This window comes from Peromyscus leucopus, chromosome 4, assembly GCF_004664715.2.
Source record: "Peromyscus leucopus breed LL Stock chromosome 4, UCI_PerLeu_2.1, whole genome shotgun sequence".
Lineage (NCBI taxonomy): Eukaryota > Metazoa > Chordata > Mammalia > Rodentia > Cricetidae > Peromyscus > Peromyscus leucopus.
This window is the reverse complement of record NC_051066.1, coordinates 134,855,719-134,870,867: the sequence shown is the minus strand read 5'-3', so window position 1 is coordinate 134,870,867 and position 15,149 is coordinate 134,855,719. Positions and strand designations below refer to the sequence as shown.

General features: G+C 51.2%; 1 protein-coding gene, 1 long non-coding RNA gene and 3 other non-coding genes across 5 annotated transcripts; all 5 read left to right on the top strand.

Annotated features, from left to right (window-relative positions):
• LOC114706738 lies at positions 1–9,692 on the top strand. Its single transcript, XM_037204462.1, has 6 exons — positions 1–15; positions 1,602–1,652; positions 1,698–1,810; positions 7,769–7,975; positions 8,330–8,516; positions 9,060–9,692. The coding sequence occupies exons 1-6, from the start codon at positions 1–3 to the stop codon at positions 9,231–9,233; spliced, it is 747 nt and encodes a 248-aa protein (XP_037060357.1). The 3' UTR covers positions 9,234–9,692.
• A 79-nt stretch (positions 9,693–9,771) lies between these two features.
• On the top strand, positions 9,772–14,684 carry LOC114706751. Its single transcript, XR_003736555.2, has 3 exons — positions 9,772–10,682; positions 13,112–13,186; positions 14,386–14,684. It is a non-coding gene; the product is annotated as an uncharacterized LOC114706751 (long non-coding RNA).
• Positions 9,964–10,095, top strand: LOC114706760. The gene has a single exon (XR_003736557.1). It is a non-coding gene; the product is annotated as a small nucleolar RNA SNORA71 (small nucleolar RNA).
• Positions 11,701–11,831, top strand: LOC114706764. Its single transcript, XR_003736561.1, has one exon. It is a non-coding gene; the product is annotated as a small nucleolar RNA SNORA71 (small nucleolar RNA).
• Positions 13,807–13,938, top strand: LOC114706762. The gene has a single exon (XR_003736559.1). It is a non-coding gene; the product is annotated as a small nucleolar RNA SNORA71 (small nucleolar RNA).
• Positions 14,685–15,149: the final 465 nt, after the last annotated feature.

The following is a 15,149-nucleotide window of genomic DNA, read 5'->3' as shown; positions in this document are numbered from 1 at the left end:
ATGGAAAGTGTGGAAGTGAGGATCCTTGGTGTGAGGGTGAAAGGACCGAGAAGATGCCATAACAGGTTGCTCAGTCTCCTCTCAGAGATCAGGCCTCAATTTCAGTTTCCTGAGACTTGAGCAAGCAGTTTCTGGGAGGGCCATAAACAAAGACATAGTCCTTGCAGTAGCTCCCTTTCTGCACGTGCTCTGACTGCTCAAGGTTCAGTCAATTGTTTATTGTCTGGGACCCCTCACCAACTTAGAGCTTTGGGCATGGGTCAATATGAACATGAGAGGCCAGCTAGCCTCCATGGCAGCTCAAGGACAGAGCCTGGGCCACTGAGTCAGCCCCCACAGTCAGTATGTGCTAGGCCAACCAGCCTCCATGGCAGCTCAAGGACAAAGCCTGGGACTTGTCCAGGCCTGCCCAAAACTGATAACTGTAACCCCCGAAACCAGTAAATTCAAAGATTACATACCCTCACCCAATCATATGATGCCAAGTCTTGTACCACCCTGCTTGCAGTTTTTCCCTTTAAAAACCCCTCACCCTGAGAGCTCAGGCCGTCCTCCTCCACCCGCTGTGTCAGATGCTGAATACGGACCAAGCCCAGGCTTGCTTGTTATCAATAAACCCCTGTGTGTTTTGCATCGGATATCGGCTCTTCGGTGGTCTCGCTGGGGGCGGGAGGGTGGGGTGGGGTGGGGGTGGGTGGGGTGTCTTGTGACTCGAGCACAAGGACTAGTTTTGCTTGTCAACTTGACAGGATTTAGAATCCCTAGGGAATGGAGCTCTAGAGCGGGTAAACTAGGGAGAAAATCTCACTCTGAATGTGGGTGGCATCATTCCTGGGGTGGAGGATGAATTAAGAGGAGGGGGGAGCACCAGCATTGTTTTTCTCTACTTCCTGCTTTCAGATGCCATGCAACCAGCTGCCTCCTGTTCCTGCCACCGCAATGGACTGTAACTTAAAACTGTGAGCCAAAGGAAACCTTCCCCTCCCTAAGGAGCTGGTGCCAAGTATCTTGTTGCCGCAATAAGAGAAGCACTAAATACACTTTGGCTCAGAAGGTAGCCGAACATTGAGCTCAGAACCCAAGAAGTGAAGGACTGTATTTCTCAGGAAGCCCGCCCACTGCTTGCACATTCTCCTCCATCTCCAACAGCCCTGCACAATCTCACCATCGCAGGCTTACTATTCTTCGGCTTTGCTTCATGAAGCAGGGGTGGGGGCGGGGGTGGGGGTGGGGCGTCAATCCTGCAAACACACTATTCGAAGATATTCTCAGGAGTCTTTATTAGAAGGACTTGCTGTTTAAGCACTGGACAATGTGACACACGGTCACTCTGCTGCACCAGAGGGGGCGTCCTGGGAAAGTGTGTCCCCTGAGTCATACATTTCTGTGGCATCCGCTCAGTCAAGCATTCCCAGCACTTCCGCTTCCCAGTCACAGACTATGGTGCTGATCGTGTGCCCTGTGCACAGCCTGCATGACTATACGTGCTTGGAGTCCCTGGAGCAGTTTAGGAACATCTGAATGGCCCTGGGTGCCGGGCTGGCCGAGGCTCCCACCAGGCTTCAGCCCCCAACCTCAGGAGCCTGAGCTTATTCTCGCAGATAGACGCAGTAACAAATGAGCAGGAAGAGGCAGAGGAGGAAAATGGACAGGTACAACACAGCACCCAGCAGGACAGCCATTGTGTTCATGGATAGGGCCTGGAGCGCTTGCAGGCCTCAGTGAACTTGGTGCTGACTTCCTGCCTTGACCCTAGGCCTCACCTCCTTGGAACACTCTGCGTGGGCAACCTCGACTCCTTCTCCTCCAGGTAAGAACCTCAGACCTCGGGGATCCACAGCCACTGTGAGGTCACAAACTCTCAGAGGTGGAATTCTGTTTTCCCAGCTCTAGCCAGACTCTATTGGCAAAACCTGTGTGTTGAAAGAAAGAATTCTGATATAGAATCATATTTGTTTCTCTCTTTACACTTGCTAAGTGGACATATCTCTTTTTTGCATCTAGAAAGTGCTGGGCATGTTCTATAACTCTTTTGAGTCATTCTTAAAAAACAATTTTTTTTTTTTTTTTTTTTATAAATCCTGGGTGTGCCTAGGGGCATCACAACCCACACCTTTAATTCCAGGACTTAGGAGGCAGAGGCAGGTGGATCTTTTGAGGTTAGCTTGGTGTATATAGTGAGCTCCAGGCTTCCAAACATGCAAAGGCTACATAGTGAGACCTGTCTAAGTAAACATTTTAAAAAGCTGGGTATGGTGGCTGTGGTGGTTTGAAAAAAAAAAAAAAAATGGCTCCCAAAGGGTGTGGCACTATTAGGAGGTGTGGTTTTGTAGGAGTAGGTGTGGCTTTGTTGGAGGAAATATGCCACTATGGGGATGGGCTTTGAGGTCTCCTATGCTCAAGCAACACATGTGGAATTCAGTTCATTTCCTGTTGTCTGTGGATCAAGATGTAGAACACTCAGCTCCTTCTCCAGCACCATGTCTGCCTGCACGCCATCTGCCATGAAGATAATGGACTAAACCTCTGAATTGTAAGCCAGCCCCAATGAAGTGTTTTCTGTTCTGAGAGTTGTCTTGGTCATGGTGTCTCCTCACAGCAATGGAAACCCTAACTAAGACAGTGGCACAAACCTACAGTCCTTGTATTCTGGATGCTGAGAGTTTATGTCCAGCTTGGGCTACAGGACAAGATGCTGTCTTGTAAGGGCTGGGGAGGTACCTCAGAGGCGGCATGCCTTCTTAGTATGCACAAGGCCTTCAATTTGATTTTTACCACAAAATATAAAATAAATCTTCAATCACTAGAAATTGGAAGCAGAGTTCCTTTTCAGTTACTTTAATGCTTAGCCTAAGCATGTTTTCCATAACCATTCATAGATAAGAACTTTCCCTTCCCAACCAGCTAGGGGAGAGCACCAGGGGGCTGCTGGGAGAGCACCAGGGGCTGCTGGGGGAGAGCACCAGGGGCTGCTGGGGGAGAGCACCAGGGGCTGCTGGGAGAGAGCACTGGGGCTGCTGGGGGAGAGCACCAGGGGCTGCTGGGAGAGAGCACCAGGGGCTGCTGGGAGAGCACCAGGGGCTGCTGGGGGAGAGCACCAGGCGGATGCTGGGAGAGAGCACTGGGGCTGCTGGGGGAGAGCACTGGGGCTGCTGGGGGAGAGCACTGGGGCTGCTGGGGGAGAGCACCAGGGGCTGCTGGGAGAGCACTGGGGCTGCTGGGGGAGAGCACCAGGCGGATGCTGGGAGAGAGCACCAGGCGGATGCTGGGAGAGCACCAGGGGCTGCTGGGGGAGAGCACCAGGTGGATGCTGGGGGAGAGCACCAGGCAGATGCTGGGGGAGAGCACCAGGCAGATGCTGGGGGAGAGCACCAGGCAGATGCTGGGGGAGAGCACCAGGCGGATGCTGGGGGAGCACCAGGCGGATGCTGGGGGAGAGTACCTGCTGGGGATGTTTTTCTGTATGCTGTGAATGTGTTGCTCTGATTGATTGATAAATAAAATGCTGATTGGCCAGTAGCCAGGCAAGAAGTATAGTATAGGTGGGATAAGGAGAGAGGAGAATTCTGGGAGGTAGAAGGCTAAGTTAGGAGCTGCTGCCAGCTGCTGCCATGAGAAGCAAGATGTAAAGATACTGGTAAGCCATGAGCCATGTGGCAAGGTATAGATTTATAGAAATGGGTTAATTTAAGATATAAAAACTAGATAGCAAGAAGCCTGCCATGGCCATACAGTTTATAAGTAATATAAGTCTCTGTGTGTTTAATTGGGTCTGAGTGGCTGCGGGCCCGAGCAGAACTGGAGAAAACTCCAGCTACAAGCACCAGGGGCTGCTGTCTCCTGAGGGTGGTCTTCTCTTGTATCCAAACCCACTTCTCTACTAGGAGACTTCTGTCCACTCACACGCTCCTAGGACACTCAGCAACAGCCTGGTGGAGGGCAGTGTAAGGTGGAGGGGACATCTCTATTGACTGGCCTGTGCCCTACTGTAACATCCTGAAAAGTGCAACTCCCCTTTCCCTGCTCCTGCTCCTGCTGCATTGTTAACACCCTCTCACTAGAAAAGCTGGGCCACAAGGGTCATTCTTCCTCAGTGCCTCACTTCCTGTGGACACTGAGGATGGAGTGTGAACTAGCCAAGATGTCCTCTCAGGTGTTATAGGTGATGCCGAATGTGAGGGAAACTTTCTCTCGGTGATAATGGAGATGAAACAGAGCCAAAGTGTAACAACACTCTGCTGTGGGATGGTCTATATGTCAAATTGCTCTGATTGGTCAATAAATAAAACACTGATTGGCCAGTGGCTAGGCAGGAAGTATAGGCGGGACTAACAGAGAGGAGAAAAAAAAGAACAAGAAGGCAGAAGGAGACACTGCCAGCTGCCGCCATGACAAGCAGCATGTGAAGATGCCGGTAAGCCACGAGCCACGTGGCAAGGTATAGATTTATAGAAATGGGTTAATTTAAGATATAAGAACAGTTAGCAAGAAGCCTGCCATGGCCATACAGTTTGTAAGCAATATAAGTCTCTGTGTTTACTTGGTTGGGTCTGAGCGGCTGTGGGACTGGCGGGTGAGAGAGATTTGTCCTGACTGTGGGCAAGGCAGGAAAACTCTAACTACAACACTCAGACAGGACCTTCACCATAAGCCTTGCTCACCTGGCTTGTTGGGCTGAAAGAACCCAGCACTGAGTCAGACCAATCTTGGACAACGGAGGCAAAGGTGAAACTCTTGTCCATATGCAGTGGGCCAAAGTCAGAGAGAGTGTGTGTGTGTGTGTGTGTTTGTGTGTGTGTATGTTTTGTGTGTGTGTGTGTGTGTGTTTTGTGTGTGTGTGTGTGTTTGTGTGTGTGTGGGCAGTGAACTGCTGGGCCTGTTGGCTCTGTAGCTCTGGCTGTCCTGGACCTCACTCTGTAGACCAGGCTAGCCTCGAACTCACAGAGATCTGCTTGCCCAGCTCTGAGTATGGCTTTAAGAGATGCTTTTCCTTGTGTGTATATCCTGATTTCAATAGACAGGTGCTCAGCTTACCTGGAACTGTGGCATTTGGTGTCTGCTCGAGTTTCTGTCATTGTGATAAAATGTCCTGATCAAAATCAAGTGGCAGAGGAAAGTGTTGATTTGGCTTCAGTTTCAGGGCAGAGCTTCAGTGAGAGAAGTCAGGACAGGAACTCAGGGCAGGAGCTTCCGGTAGATACCATGCAAGGGTTGGGGCTGTGGGAGGGATAGGCTGTCAGCTTCCTGCTGCCCCCTCTTCCTTCTGGTTCCAAAGAGCTGATCAAAGCCTCAGATTTGAGCTGATAAGTGTGGTGGTCACCAGCCAAGTGTGGTTACTCAGCCCTAGGAATGTAGCTAGAGCTGTAATATGATGTAAACATAAAACACCACCATTCCAAAGACTTTGTATAGATAAAAGAAAATAAAAACGTAAATATCATTAATTAAAAAAAAAAGGTGCGGCAAGGCCCAGAGAAATGCTTAGTGGTTGTAAGCGGTGCGGCTCTTGCAATGGACCCCTGTTTGTTTCCAGCATCCGTGTCTTGTGCTCCTAACTCCAACTCTGGGGGATCCAACACCCTCTTCTGGCATCTACATTCACCTGCACACTTCTGGCACGCGCGCGCGCGCACACACACACACACACACACACACACACACACACACACACACGTAAATAAAAGGAACAGGTGAGATAAATCAGCTGGTAAAGGCACTTGCTGCCAAGCCTGACAACCTGAGGTCCTTGGAAGCCAAGCAGCTGAAGGAGAAAACCAATTCCCACGAATTGTCCACTGACTCTCCTACAGGTGCACACATGGGTGCAAATGTGCACACACACAGCACACTCACACATACACAGCTGCACACGCTCACACATGCATACGCTCACACCCATGCACATACTCCTGCCCACTAAATGAATAAACAAATGTAAAAGTTAAAAACAGGTGGATCTGGTGACGCAGGCCTATAATCCCAGCCAATCAGGAGGCTGAGGCAGGAGGAATGCAAACTCACAACCTTCCTGGTTGAACTTCTCTGTGTTACAGAGTGAGCTGAAGGGCAGCCTGGTTAATTTAGTGAGAGCTGTCTCAAAACTACAAGTTTAAAAGAGGGTGGGGTGGAGTTTAGCGATAAAGCAGTCACCTAGCAGGGATGAAACTTTTAGTACTGGTCTAGTTTCCGGATGCAAAAAGGAACAAAACAAAACGATATGATGCCATGCTGCATCGGCTGCTTTTCTCGTTGCTCTATAAAATACCCTGACAGAAGCCGGTGAAGTGGGGAGGGGGTTGCTCGGGCTCACAGGCTGAGTGTACAGCGCATCATGGGAGGGAGGTCGTGGTGGCAGGAGCTTGAGGTGGCTGGTCACACTGACCTCAGAGCTAGGATACAGAGGATTGCTGCTACTCAGTTTGCTCTCTTCTGATTGTCCAGTTCCGGACCCCAGACCACGGAACAGTGTTGCCCACACCATTCACTGCCCTGTAAAGGTGGCTTTTTTCATCTCATTTAATGCAATCTAGATAATTCTTTTACAGACATGCTCAATGGCTAACCTAACCTTCGTGTCCCTTACAGGTGTGCCTAGGGGTTTGTCTCCTAGGTGATTCTGGATCCTGTCAAGTTGGCCATATTAACCAATGAAGGCGTGATATTTTGGTTACAGTATTGAGTTCCTATGATACATCATGAGAATTGAATCTATTTTTTTTGCCTTTAAAAAACGATTAAACAATTTTACGTGCATGAGTGTTTTGCCTGAATGTAGTACCATGTGTACCACATACACACAGTGTTCACAGTGGCCAGAAGAGGGCATCAGATCCCCTGGAACTGGCTTTAGAGATACCGACACAGGTACCTCATGTGAAGACTGAACTGAACCCAGATCCTCTGCACGTGCTTTTAGCCACTGAACCATATCTCCAGTCCAGACTATCTTTTGTTTTTTAAGAGTCATTCTTAAAAAATGTAAAGTTAGGGCTGGGCACGGTGGCTCATTCCTTAACACAGCATTTTTTTTGGGGGGGGGCGGTGAGGTGTGTCTGTAGGAGTGCATCCCTCAGGGTATCCCAGCAACAACATCCCACAGTTGCTTCCCATCACAGAGTCCCACAATGTTCAATCTCAGAACCCTGTGAGTATCTCCTAAGTGTGGAATATGGTATCCATTCACCCTCTGGGACCCCCATTTCCTTCAAGGTTGCACAGGACAAGTCTGGATGTTCCTTTTCTCCTGCCCTAGTGAGCCTCTGGAATCTTCCAGTGTCAGACTCAAGGGCAGGCCTGCTCTAAGGCCAAGAGCCACATTTGACCCAGGCAGAGTTTGAGGACTTGGAGATGTGAGCCCCTTCCCAGACATCTGTCTGTCATCTCTGCCTCATGGATCAGGTCTCTTCTGGCTAAGGGAATCGCTCCATCTGCCAAACCTTGAGATTTTTAGGAAGACCTTTAGTAAAGCATTCGTTCTTTGTCCACTTCTCTGGGCTTCTCATCTTCTCACCTTTATATTCCAGCCTCAAACCATTACCGACGAGTGGTGGTTTTGAAGAAACGTGACTGTAACTCATCATTTGCTCCTTTGTGGCACCACTGATCCAGGTGCTATTGAATCAGTAGTGAATAGGTTAGATCTGCTTCAGAACAACAACAACAACAACACAACAACAACAACAAAGGAAATAAGGGAAGGTTTCCTTCTAAACTCCCGCCGCTATTACAAATTGCATCCAAGCAGTTTGTTGGCCTCCTCTCCTCCAAGGGGCGCTGGAGTTCCCGACGGTCGGAATTGCCGCTCTAGGCTGCAGCACACTTTAGTATCTGCACTTCCGCCGGCGCCCATCGTGAAGAGGGGAAGTTCCTGTCGCGTGTGTGTGGTTCTTGTCCGGCTAGTGCCATCCATCGAAATCTACAGGCATCTTGCATGCTCTCGGTCTGTCTGCTTCTCTGCCCAGTGCAGGGCGCTCAGGTAAGTGCAACGGGGTGCGTGGGCAGCGCTGTTCCCTCCACCGGGGAAGCTGAGGCCGGCGAGCAGTCAGTGGACAGTGGACCAGGATCTGGAGGAGGAGGGCGCCGAGCCCTCGTGTTCCAGTCCTCCACCTTTGAGTTGTGGTGTCTGAAACACCAGAGCCATGTCTGTCGCCTACAAAGTCAGTCGTTGTTTACGACCTGTGTCCCATGCTTTTAGAACCCTTCCAAGGCGAACCTTGTGGATCAGGGTTTTAGTTGAGGACCCTCCCAGGACCCAGGGCACGGTGTCTGGATCCCCGTGCCCTGCCTTGCCCTGCAACCCTTGCCTTGTGCTTTCCTGCCCCGCCTGTAGGCTGTGCAGCCCTCCTGGAGACCGATGGAAGCACCTTGGATCGACAGATTACACCTTCTGCAGCAGCTGGGGGCCCCTACTCTCTTCAACCCCATGGTGGGCGTCCCCTGCCCAGGGAGAGGATGCCTGGGTAAATGCTGCTGCTCTGGAGCAACGTGAAGCACAGATGCCTCTCAATTGCCTTCAGGTGGGCACCAGCAGGGTGGTGTGGAGTTCAGATGGCTCTTGGGAAAGGCCTGGCAAAACCACTGTGCAGAGAGAAGCCTGGCGGGGGCCAGAAAGGCAAAGACCGGATGGTTGATGTTAAGTTTCAAACCTGGGACAAACAGCTGTGGTGCCGATTTAAAAGCAGACCTGGCCTCCAGGTTTTTCCCAGCATTCCTCAGTCCTTGTTACAGGGTGTGGCTGGCATACCCTACCCTCTACCCTGAACTCTCCGGTCCAGGGGCTGGGCCGCCCTTCCCCCAGAGGCTCTTCCCTGTGTTATCCAGACATTTTGGTTACCTGCCCTTTGTGGAGCTTTGGCCTCCTAGCTGCTGACCTGGTTCCCCTCCCCTCCCCCTCCCACACAGCTATAATACACTCTCCTCCACCATATCTAGGGGCAGTCATGTCCTTTCCTTTTCTCTAAGTTTTTTATTCAGTTATTAAGTTACAGACTTAATGGCAAGACTCTGGGGGACAGTTCAGGTCCATATTGCATAGTGGGAGTCTCTTCTACCTTTCAAAGGAAGTGGAGAGGAGAGTCCGTGCCATGTGGTTTGCTGGCTGGCAGCTTCTGTGTCTGGAATTCTCTGCTTCCCAGGTGACGGGGCTTGTTGTTTGCAGAAGTAACAGCTTGGCTGCACAACGTCCGGAAGAGGGGTCTCCGTCCTGCCAGGCTGATGGGCCGTGGCGCTCCTGAGTGAGGATTGGCCCCTGGCATCTGGAGCTCCGTCCCACAAGGATATTTGCGGTTTCCCCAGTTGCATTTGGCAGTGTGTGAAGGTGAGAGAGAGGCTGAGTTCATCATGTCCACATTTCCCCTCCTTGGGGCCTTGGAAGTAAGCCTGCTTCTTGCCGAACCCACTTAGGATCTGTGCCCTCAGTCCCCCTGTCCACACTTTACTTGGTGGGTTGTCAGCAGGAAGGATCTGGGGGGTCATCCACTACCCATATTTCAGTCACTGCTCTCTGCCTTGGTTTCCTCGTCTGAAAATGGGGGCTGCCGGTCCCTGTCTCTGACACGAGAGTTCTCTTACCTTCAGCTCCCCTGGCTGGGCAGACTGTGTTTATATAAGAAGCGATGGGAAGGCGGCGGTGGTGGCACACGCCTTTAATCCCAGCACTCAGGAGTCAGAGGCAGGTGGATCTCCGTGAGTTCGAGGCCAGCCTGGTCTACAGAGCAAGTTCCAAGACAATCAGGGCTACACAGAAACCCTGTCTCCAAAAAAAAAAAAAGATAGGAAGTGCTGGAGCTGCTGCAGGTCCTTCTGAGCTCTGCTTAAGGAGCCATACTGCTCAGGCAGAAGCCACTTCTTTCCTCTCTGCTACAAATCTGGCTGCTGCCTGTCTGTCTGTCCCTTTCCAGTGTAGCCATTTCCCAGCTTGGTGGCCATGGCCTTCCCTCTCAACATGCCCACCGCTCTCTGTGCCCCTGTATTCGAAAGTGATCGTGGGCTGCCTGTGCCCTGGTCATTGATACTGCAGGGAGAGGATGCCGAAAGCCTTTCCCCGTGTTTGGAGGATCCACACCTGTCCTTGCCAAACCCTGGTGCTTTCCCACACCACGTCCTGCCTGTTAGGTGCCCCATGCTGCCTGGCGTCCTGGCACTTCTGCCTCGGCAGGGCATGGAGCTCAGACCGTGCTCTCTTCCTTCAGAAGCTTTCTCAGCCTCCACACCCATTGTCACCTCCTAGGACACTTGAGACCTGGTAGGAAGTGTTACCTTGCTTGAGCCCTAGCATGCATGCTGCTGTGTTCTGTCAGCCGAGAGTTGGGGTTCTGATTGGAACACATGAAAGACTAAGGGCAGGTACTCGCTGTGAGGCACTGTTGCCTGTAAACTGAGTAAGCAGCCTCTACAGACAGCTTCAGGAGGAGGCAGATCTGCTCTTCTCCCTCCTTGAGAATCCTTCCCTTGTGGCCTACTTTAGATCACTGCCTTGGGTAGCCACTTGGGAAGGGTTTTCCTCTCCGCCCCGTGGGAACAGGCAAGAACGAGAAGTGGACAACACTGAATGATGACGTGTCTGTGCTACCCTTCCTGCCAGGCCCGTGTCCAGAGTGCCGTAGCCCTGGTGTGCTCTTGAGCAGCCCACACAGCAGAGCATGGTCAGGCTTGTCTCCAAAGAGCTCCAGTCTCTCCCCCAGGTAAGGTGTGAGTCCGTTGTGGCTGCTCAGGTGATTGTAGCAGGTCGGGCAGGTACTCAGCACTGTGTTCAGAAAGGCCTGCTCAGGGTGCCGGTGCTTGAGAGAATCCAAAGCTGGCTCTGTCCAGCCTGGAGCTTCATTCAGCCTGGATGGAGCTCCTGGAGTTGAGTAATTCTCTCTGTTGCTTTGGTGGCTGTGTAGGGGAGGTGAGGATGAGAAGCGGGGGTGATGTGGAGCCTTCCAAAACCTGGATCATACCTGGCACCTCCAGAGCCCTGCTAAGAGAGCTTAGAGCCTCTCCATTGTCAGTTGTGAGGGAAGAGAAGAGCATTGAAGACGCCGCCTGTGTAGTCCACCGTTCCCCTTTGACCTTCTCTTTGTCATTGCACTGGGTAGCAGTGACTTGTCTGGGGGGGGGGCAGGGATACTTAGCTGGCGATGAGGGAAAGGAAGGGCTAAGGGTAGTGTGGAGCCCCTGCCCTGGCTTCCTGAGGCACCCTTCCTCAGCATCAGAGAGCAGAACGTATTTCTCCCCCGTCCACATGTGGGCCTTGCTTCCCCCCTGGGAAGCTGTGTCTCGGTGACTGTGATTTTTCTGTTCCTGGTCACATAAGCACTGGCTGTCCAGTGTGACTAGTAGTCTAACCTCACTGGCAGAAAGCAGGGGCTCGGCCTAGACATACTGTCTGCCTTGAGCCCCCAGCCGGTGACCAGCTGTTCCTAGCTAGTCCCCAGGCCCCACCAGAGGCCGTCTCACCTCTTTTGAACCTCCATTTGCTGGCTTGGAAAACCAAAGCCACCCCAAGATTTTTATGGACATGAGTTCATAGGACTGACTTCAGCCCCAGCAGGTTCTGGTAGTTGTGTCCGTTGAGTATCCCTTGTTCCCCTGGGCAGATGGATGTGGGTCTGTGTGGTTGATGTTAGCACAGGACCCATGTGTTCACTGTGGCTTGCATCTGGCCCTGGCATAAGTCTCGTTCGTGTCTTTCCTAGGTCTCCTTTTGTCTTTTTCTACCCCTGCATCCGAAAGTGATCTCAGCTGCCTGTGCTCTGGTCATTGGTAGTGCAGGGACAGAATGCTGAAAGATGTGTTCCTGGGTTTGGGGAGTCTATCCCGACCCCTCAAAGGCCTGGAGCTTTCCTACACTCTGCAACCGTATAGCAGTGTATTGCTTTCTGGAAGTCAGTGCTGGGTCTGTGAAGCTTGATGTTCTGTTTCTAGAAACTGGTGAGGTGATAGGCCAGTACAGATTTCCAAAGAGCCACGTCTGAAGGCATTGTGCCTAGACAGGTTCCTAAAGTCCTCACACGGGCAGAGGGGAGATAATGGGGGGGGGCACGACACAGGTTGAGTGCGCAGAGCTATGTGTTTGGCAGGCGTGGGGTAGGACAGGTAATAGGAGTCCTTAGGTGTGTGTTGAGAGAAGGGGAACTTCCTGGTACAGAGTGCCGCTCGCTCCCTTGCCTTTGTGTGGCCTGCGGTATGGATTGGCATCACTTGTGAGCCACGGTTCTTAGTCATTTTTTTTTTCTTCTGCCAATTGTCTGGCCCTTTGGAACTTTCTTTAAAATGCGTGGTTTGCAGACCAAAATATAATTTACATTTTTATTTATGTGTGTGTGTGTGAATGCACATGCATTTATACCATGTATGTGCCTAGTGCCCATGAAGAATTTATTGGGGAATTGGAGTTTGAGAGGGTGAGTCCATGACCAGCATGAAGGCAGGCAGACAGGCATGGTCATGCCGGAGCAGTAGCTAAGAGCTGCTTGAGACACATTTAGAATCTCGAGGCACAACCACCAGGCAGAGCTGACTGGGAATGGCAAGGGCTTTTGAAATCTCAAAGCCTCGCTCGCCACCACACCTCCTTATCTTTCCTAAAGAGTTCTACCAACTAGGAATATTTATTAACTATGTGAGCTATGGGGTCGTTCTCATTCAATCTCTCTCTCTCTCTCTCTCTCTCTCTCTCTCTCTCTCTCTCTCTCTCTCTCACACACACACACACACACACACACACACACACACATACATACATCCAAACTGCTTCTTACCAAAACTAAAAGCGGGGAAAACCAATTTTTTTTTTTAATCAGAAATTACAATGTATTCAATATAGGGGAAGAAATAAACCCATAGCCCTGAGCCAAGACTCAGCCTTCACCTGTGGAGGATGGGTACAGTCAGCAGGTAAAGTTTGAAAGTAGGAGGCTGGGGATGTGTCTCAGGTAAAGCACTGGTGTGTTGAGTGTGAGGCCTTGAGTTGAGTACCCAGCATGGAGAAAGGCTCCAGGAAGAAGTTGTTGCAGCCACCTTGTAGCGCACGTGCCACGTCCCCCCCCCCCCAACTACTAGTTTTATCTTGGTTCCTGTAGAACATCTTGGTTGACTATGAGGTGCTGATTGTGGCTTGTCTCTGTAGATTGTCAGCTGATCCTTGCTGTGTCTGTCAGTGGTCCTGTGTCTCGAGAAGCAGCTGGAACAGGATCCTTGCCAGGTGTGAATCCCACATGCTTCCCTAGAGAACAACAGTCGTCCAAGAACTGCCTCAGCCATGAGGAAAAGCAGAGGCTGCTCCCTATTGCTGCCTCCCCGCCCAGGCCAGCAGGGACATGCCTCCCCCTGTCACCTCACTTTTCCTGTACATCTTTATAGTGTAAAGTGGGTACTTGGCCACTCTGGAGTCATAGGAGCCCCTGGGACGTCGTGTGCCCCTCAGTTCATTGGGGGGTTCAGACAACTTTCTCTGAACTGTGGTGGGGTACTTGTTAGGAATCAGTGCCGTCCTAGACTTCCAGACCTAGTGAGTCTTCAGAGGTGCCCCCAAGTTTGTCCTTTCCCTCAGTTTATCCAGTAGGAGACCATCGAAATAATGGTTCTCAAATTGTGGTTTCTGAAGCAAGCACTGCCCTTCACCTTGGACATGTAAGAGGTCATGCCTGGAGTCAGCGGTATTTAGCAGGCTCTCCAGGGGTTCCTAGCAGTGCTGCATTTGAGAAGCTTGGGGAATTGGGAAGCTACTTCAATTAGGGGCTGTAAATATGATCACGGTTTCCTGGCCACTTATCCCAGTGTGGTGGCCCTTTCCTAAGCTGCCCAGCGTAGCTTCCCCTTTGCCCCTGTATTCGAAAGTGATCGTGGGCTGCCTGTGCCCTGGTCATTGATACTGCAGGGAGAGGATGCCGAAAGCCTTTCCCCCTGTTTGGAGGATCCACACCTGTCCTTGCCAAACCCTGGTGCTTTCGAACAAATCTTCCTTCCTTCTTGCAGCTTCTTGGTCCCCTGGCTGCTGGCACCAGGCTTACTGAGTGCTCTCTACCAGCACTGGGCAGTGTCCAGAGGCTTATGGAAGAGAGAGGTAGAAAGCAGGACTCTACCTTGAGGGGTTTTATTCTGGCTCAGTTTTGCAAGTATCTCATGAGCCGCAGTCACATCCCCTTGTGGAACAGTGTTTCCTGCCTTCCATGGCTGCAGAAGAGAGGCCTCCAGAAGCCTGTGTGGTAGAGGGCTGGCTGCACTGTTCCCTGTCAGGAAATGGGTAAACTTGGGCGCAGGGACTCTGGTCCCTTCTGAACCTGTCTCGCTCTGACCTGCTTTCAGCCTCCAATTAGCTAACAGTGAGAGGCTCAGTGGTTATGTAGGTAGCGATCCAAAGCATTGTTCACTTTGTTTTGTTTTGTTTTTTTAATTCTCTAGGTGTGGACACCAGAGGGCCAGGAAGTAGACAGCAAGACTACCACTTGAAGTGAAACTAGAGGCTGCCCATTTGGAGCATCATGAAACATCTTTTTGTTATGTTTAGTAATTGGCTCAGGCATGGGAGACTCCAGCATACAAGGTCTTAACAGCAACACCTCAAAGGACTGTGTCCTGTCCCCATGTCCATCTGCCAGTGCCTGGAAGGATTAGTGACGAGAGCTTTTCCGTTGAACTTGTTGCCAACTTTGCTGCTACCTCCCCAACTGTGCAATAAATAAACCTGATAGATGAATTCAGCGTGCCTTTTAAATCCGCGTCAACCCCTGAGCTCACAGGGCTAGGGGTGGAAAAGGAGGCCTGAAGGGCAGCTCCTGTCACTCCTTGTCCCTTTCTGGTTCTTAATGCTCTCATGAGGCTTGGCTTCGGGGTGTTGGAAGTGGATAGGTAGGACTGGTAGCCTTTGTACATTTAGGACTTGGGAGAGTTGAGAGGTTGCTGAACAGTCAAGGTCAGGGCTTTGGGATGGTGCTTGGGTCAGGGTGCTTTATGGCATGAGGTTGGTCCTGTGTCAGTAAAGAAGGCTAGGGTGTCCCAGAGTTCTAAGACCAGTTGAGGGGCCTCCTAGGAAGTGAGACCTCATTGCTAAAATTAGGGAGGTGAATGGGCAAACAGACTGGGATGTAAAATGCATGGCATCCTGACATCAATTATTGTAGAAAGGTGGGAGTAGTTGCCATGGGAACTGGGGTATGCTCAGGGAC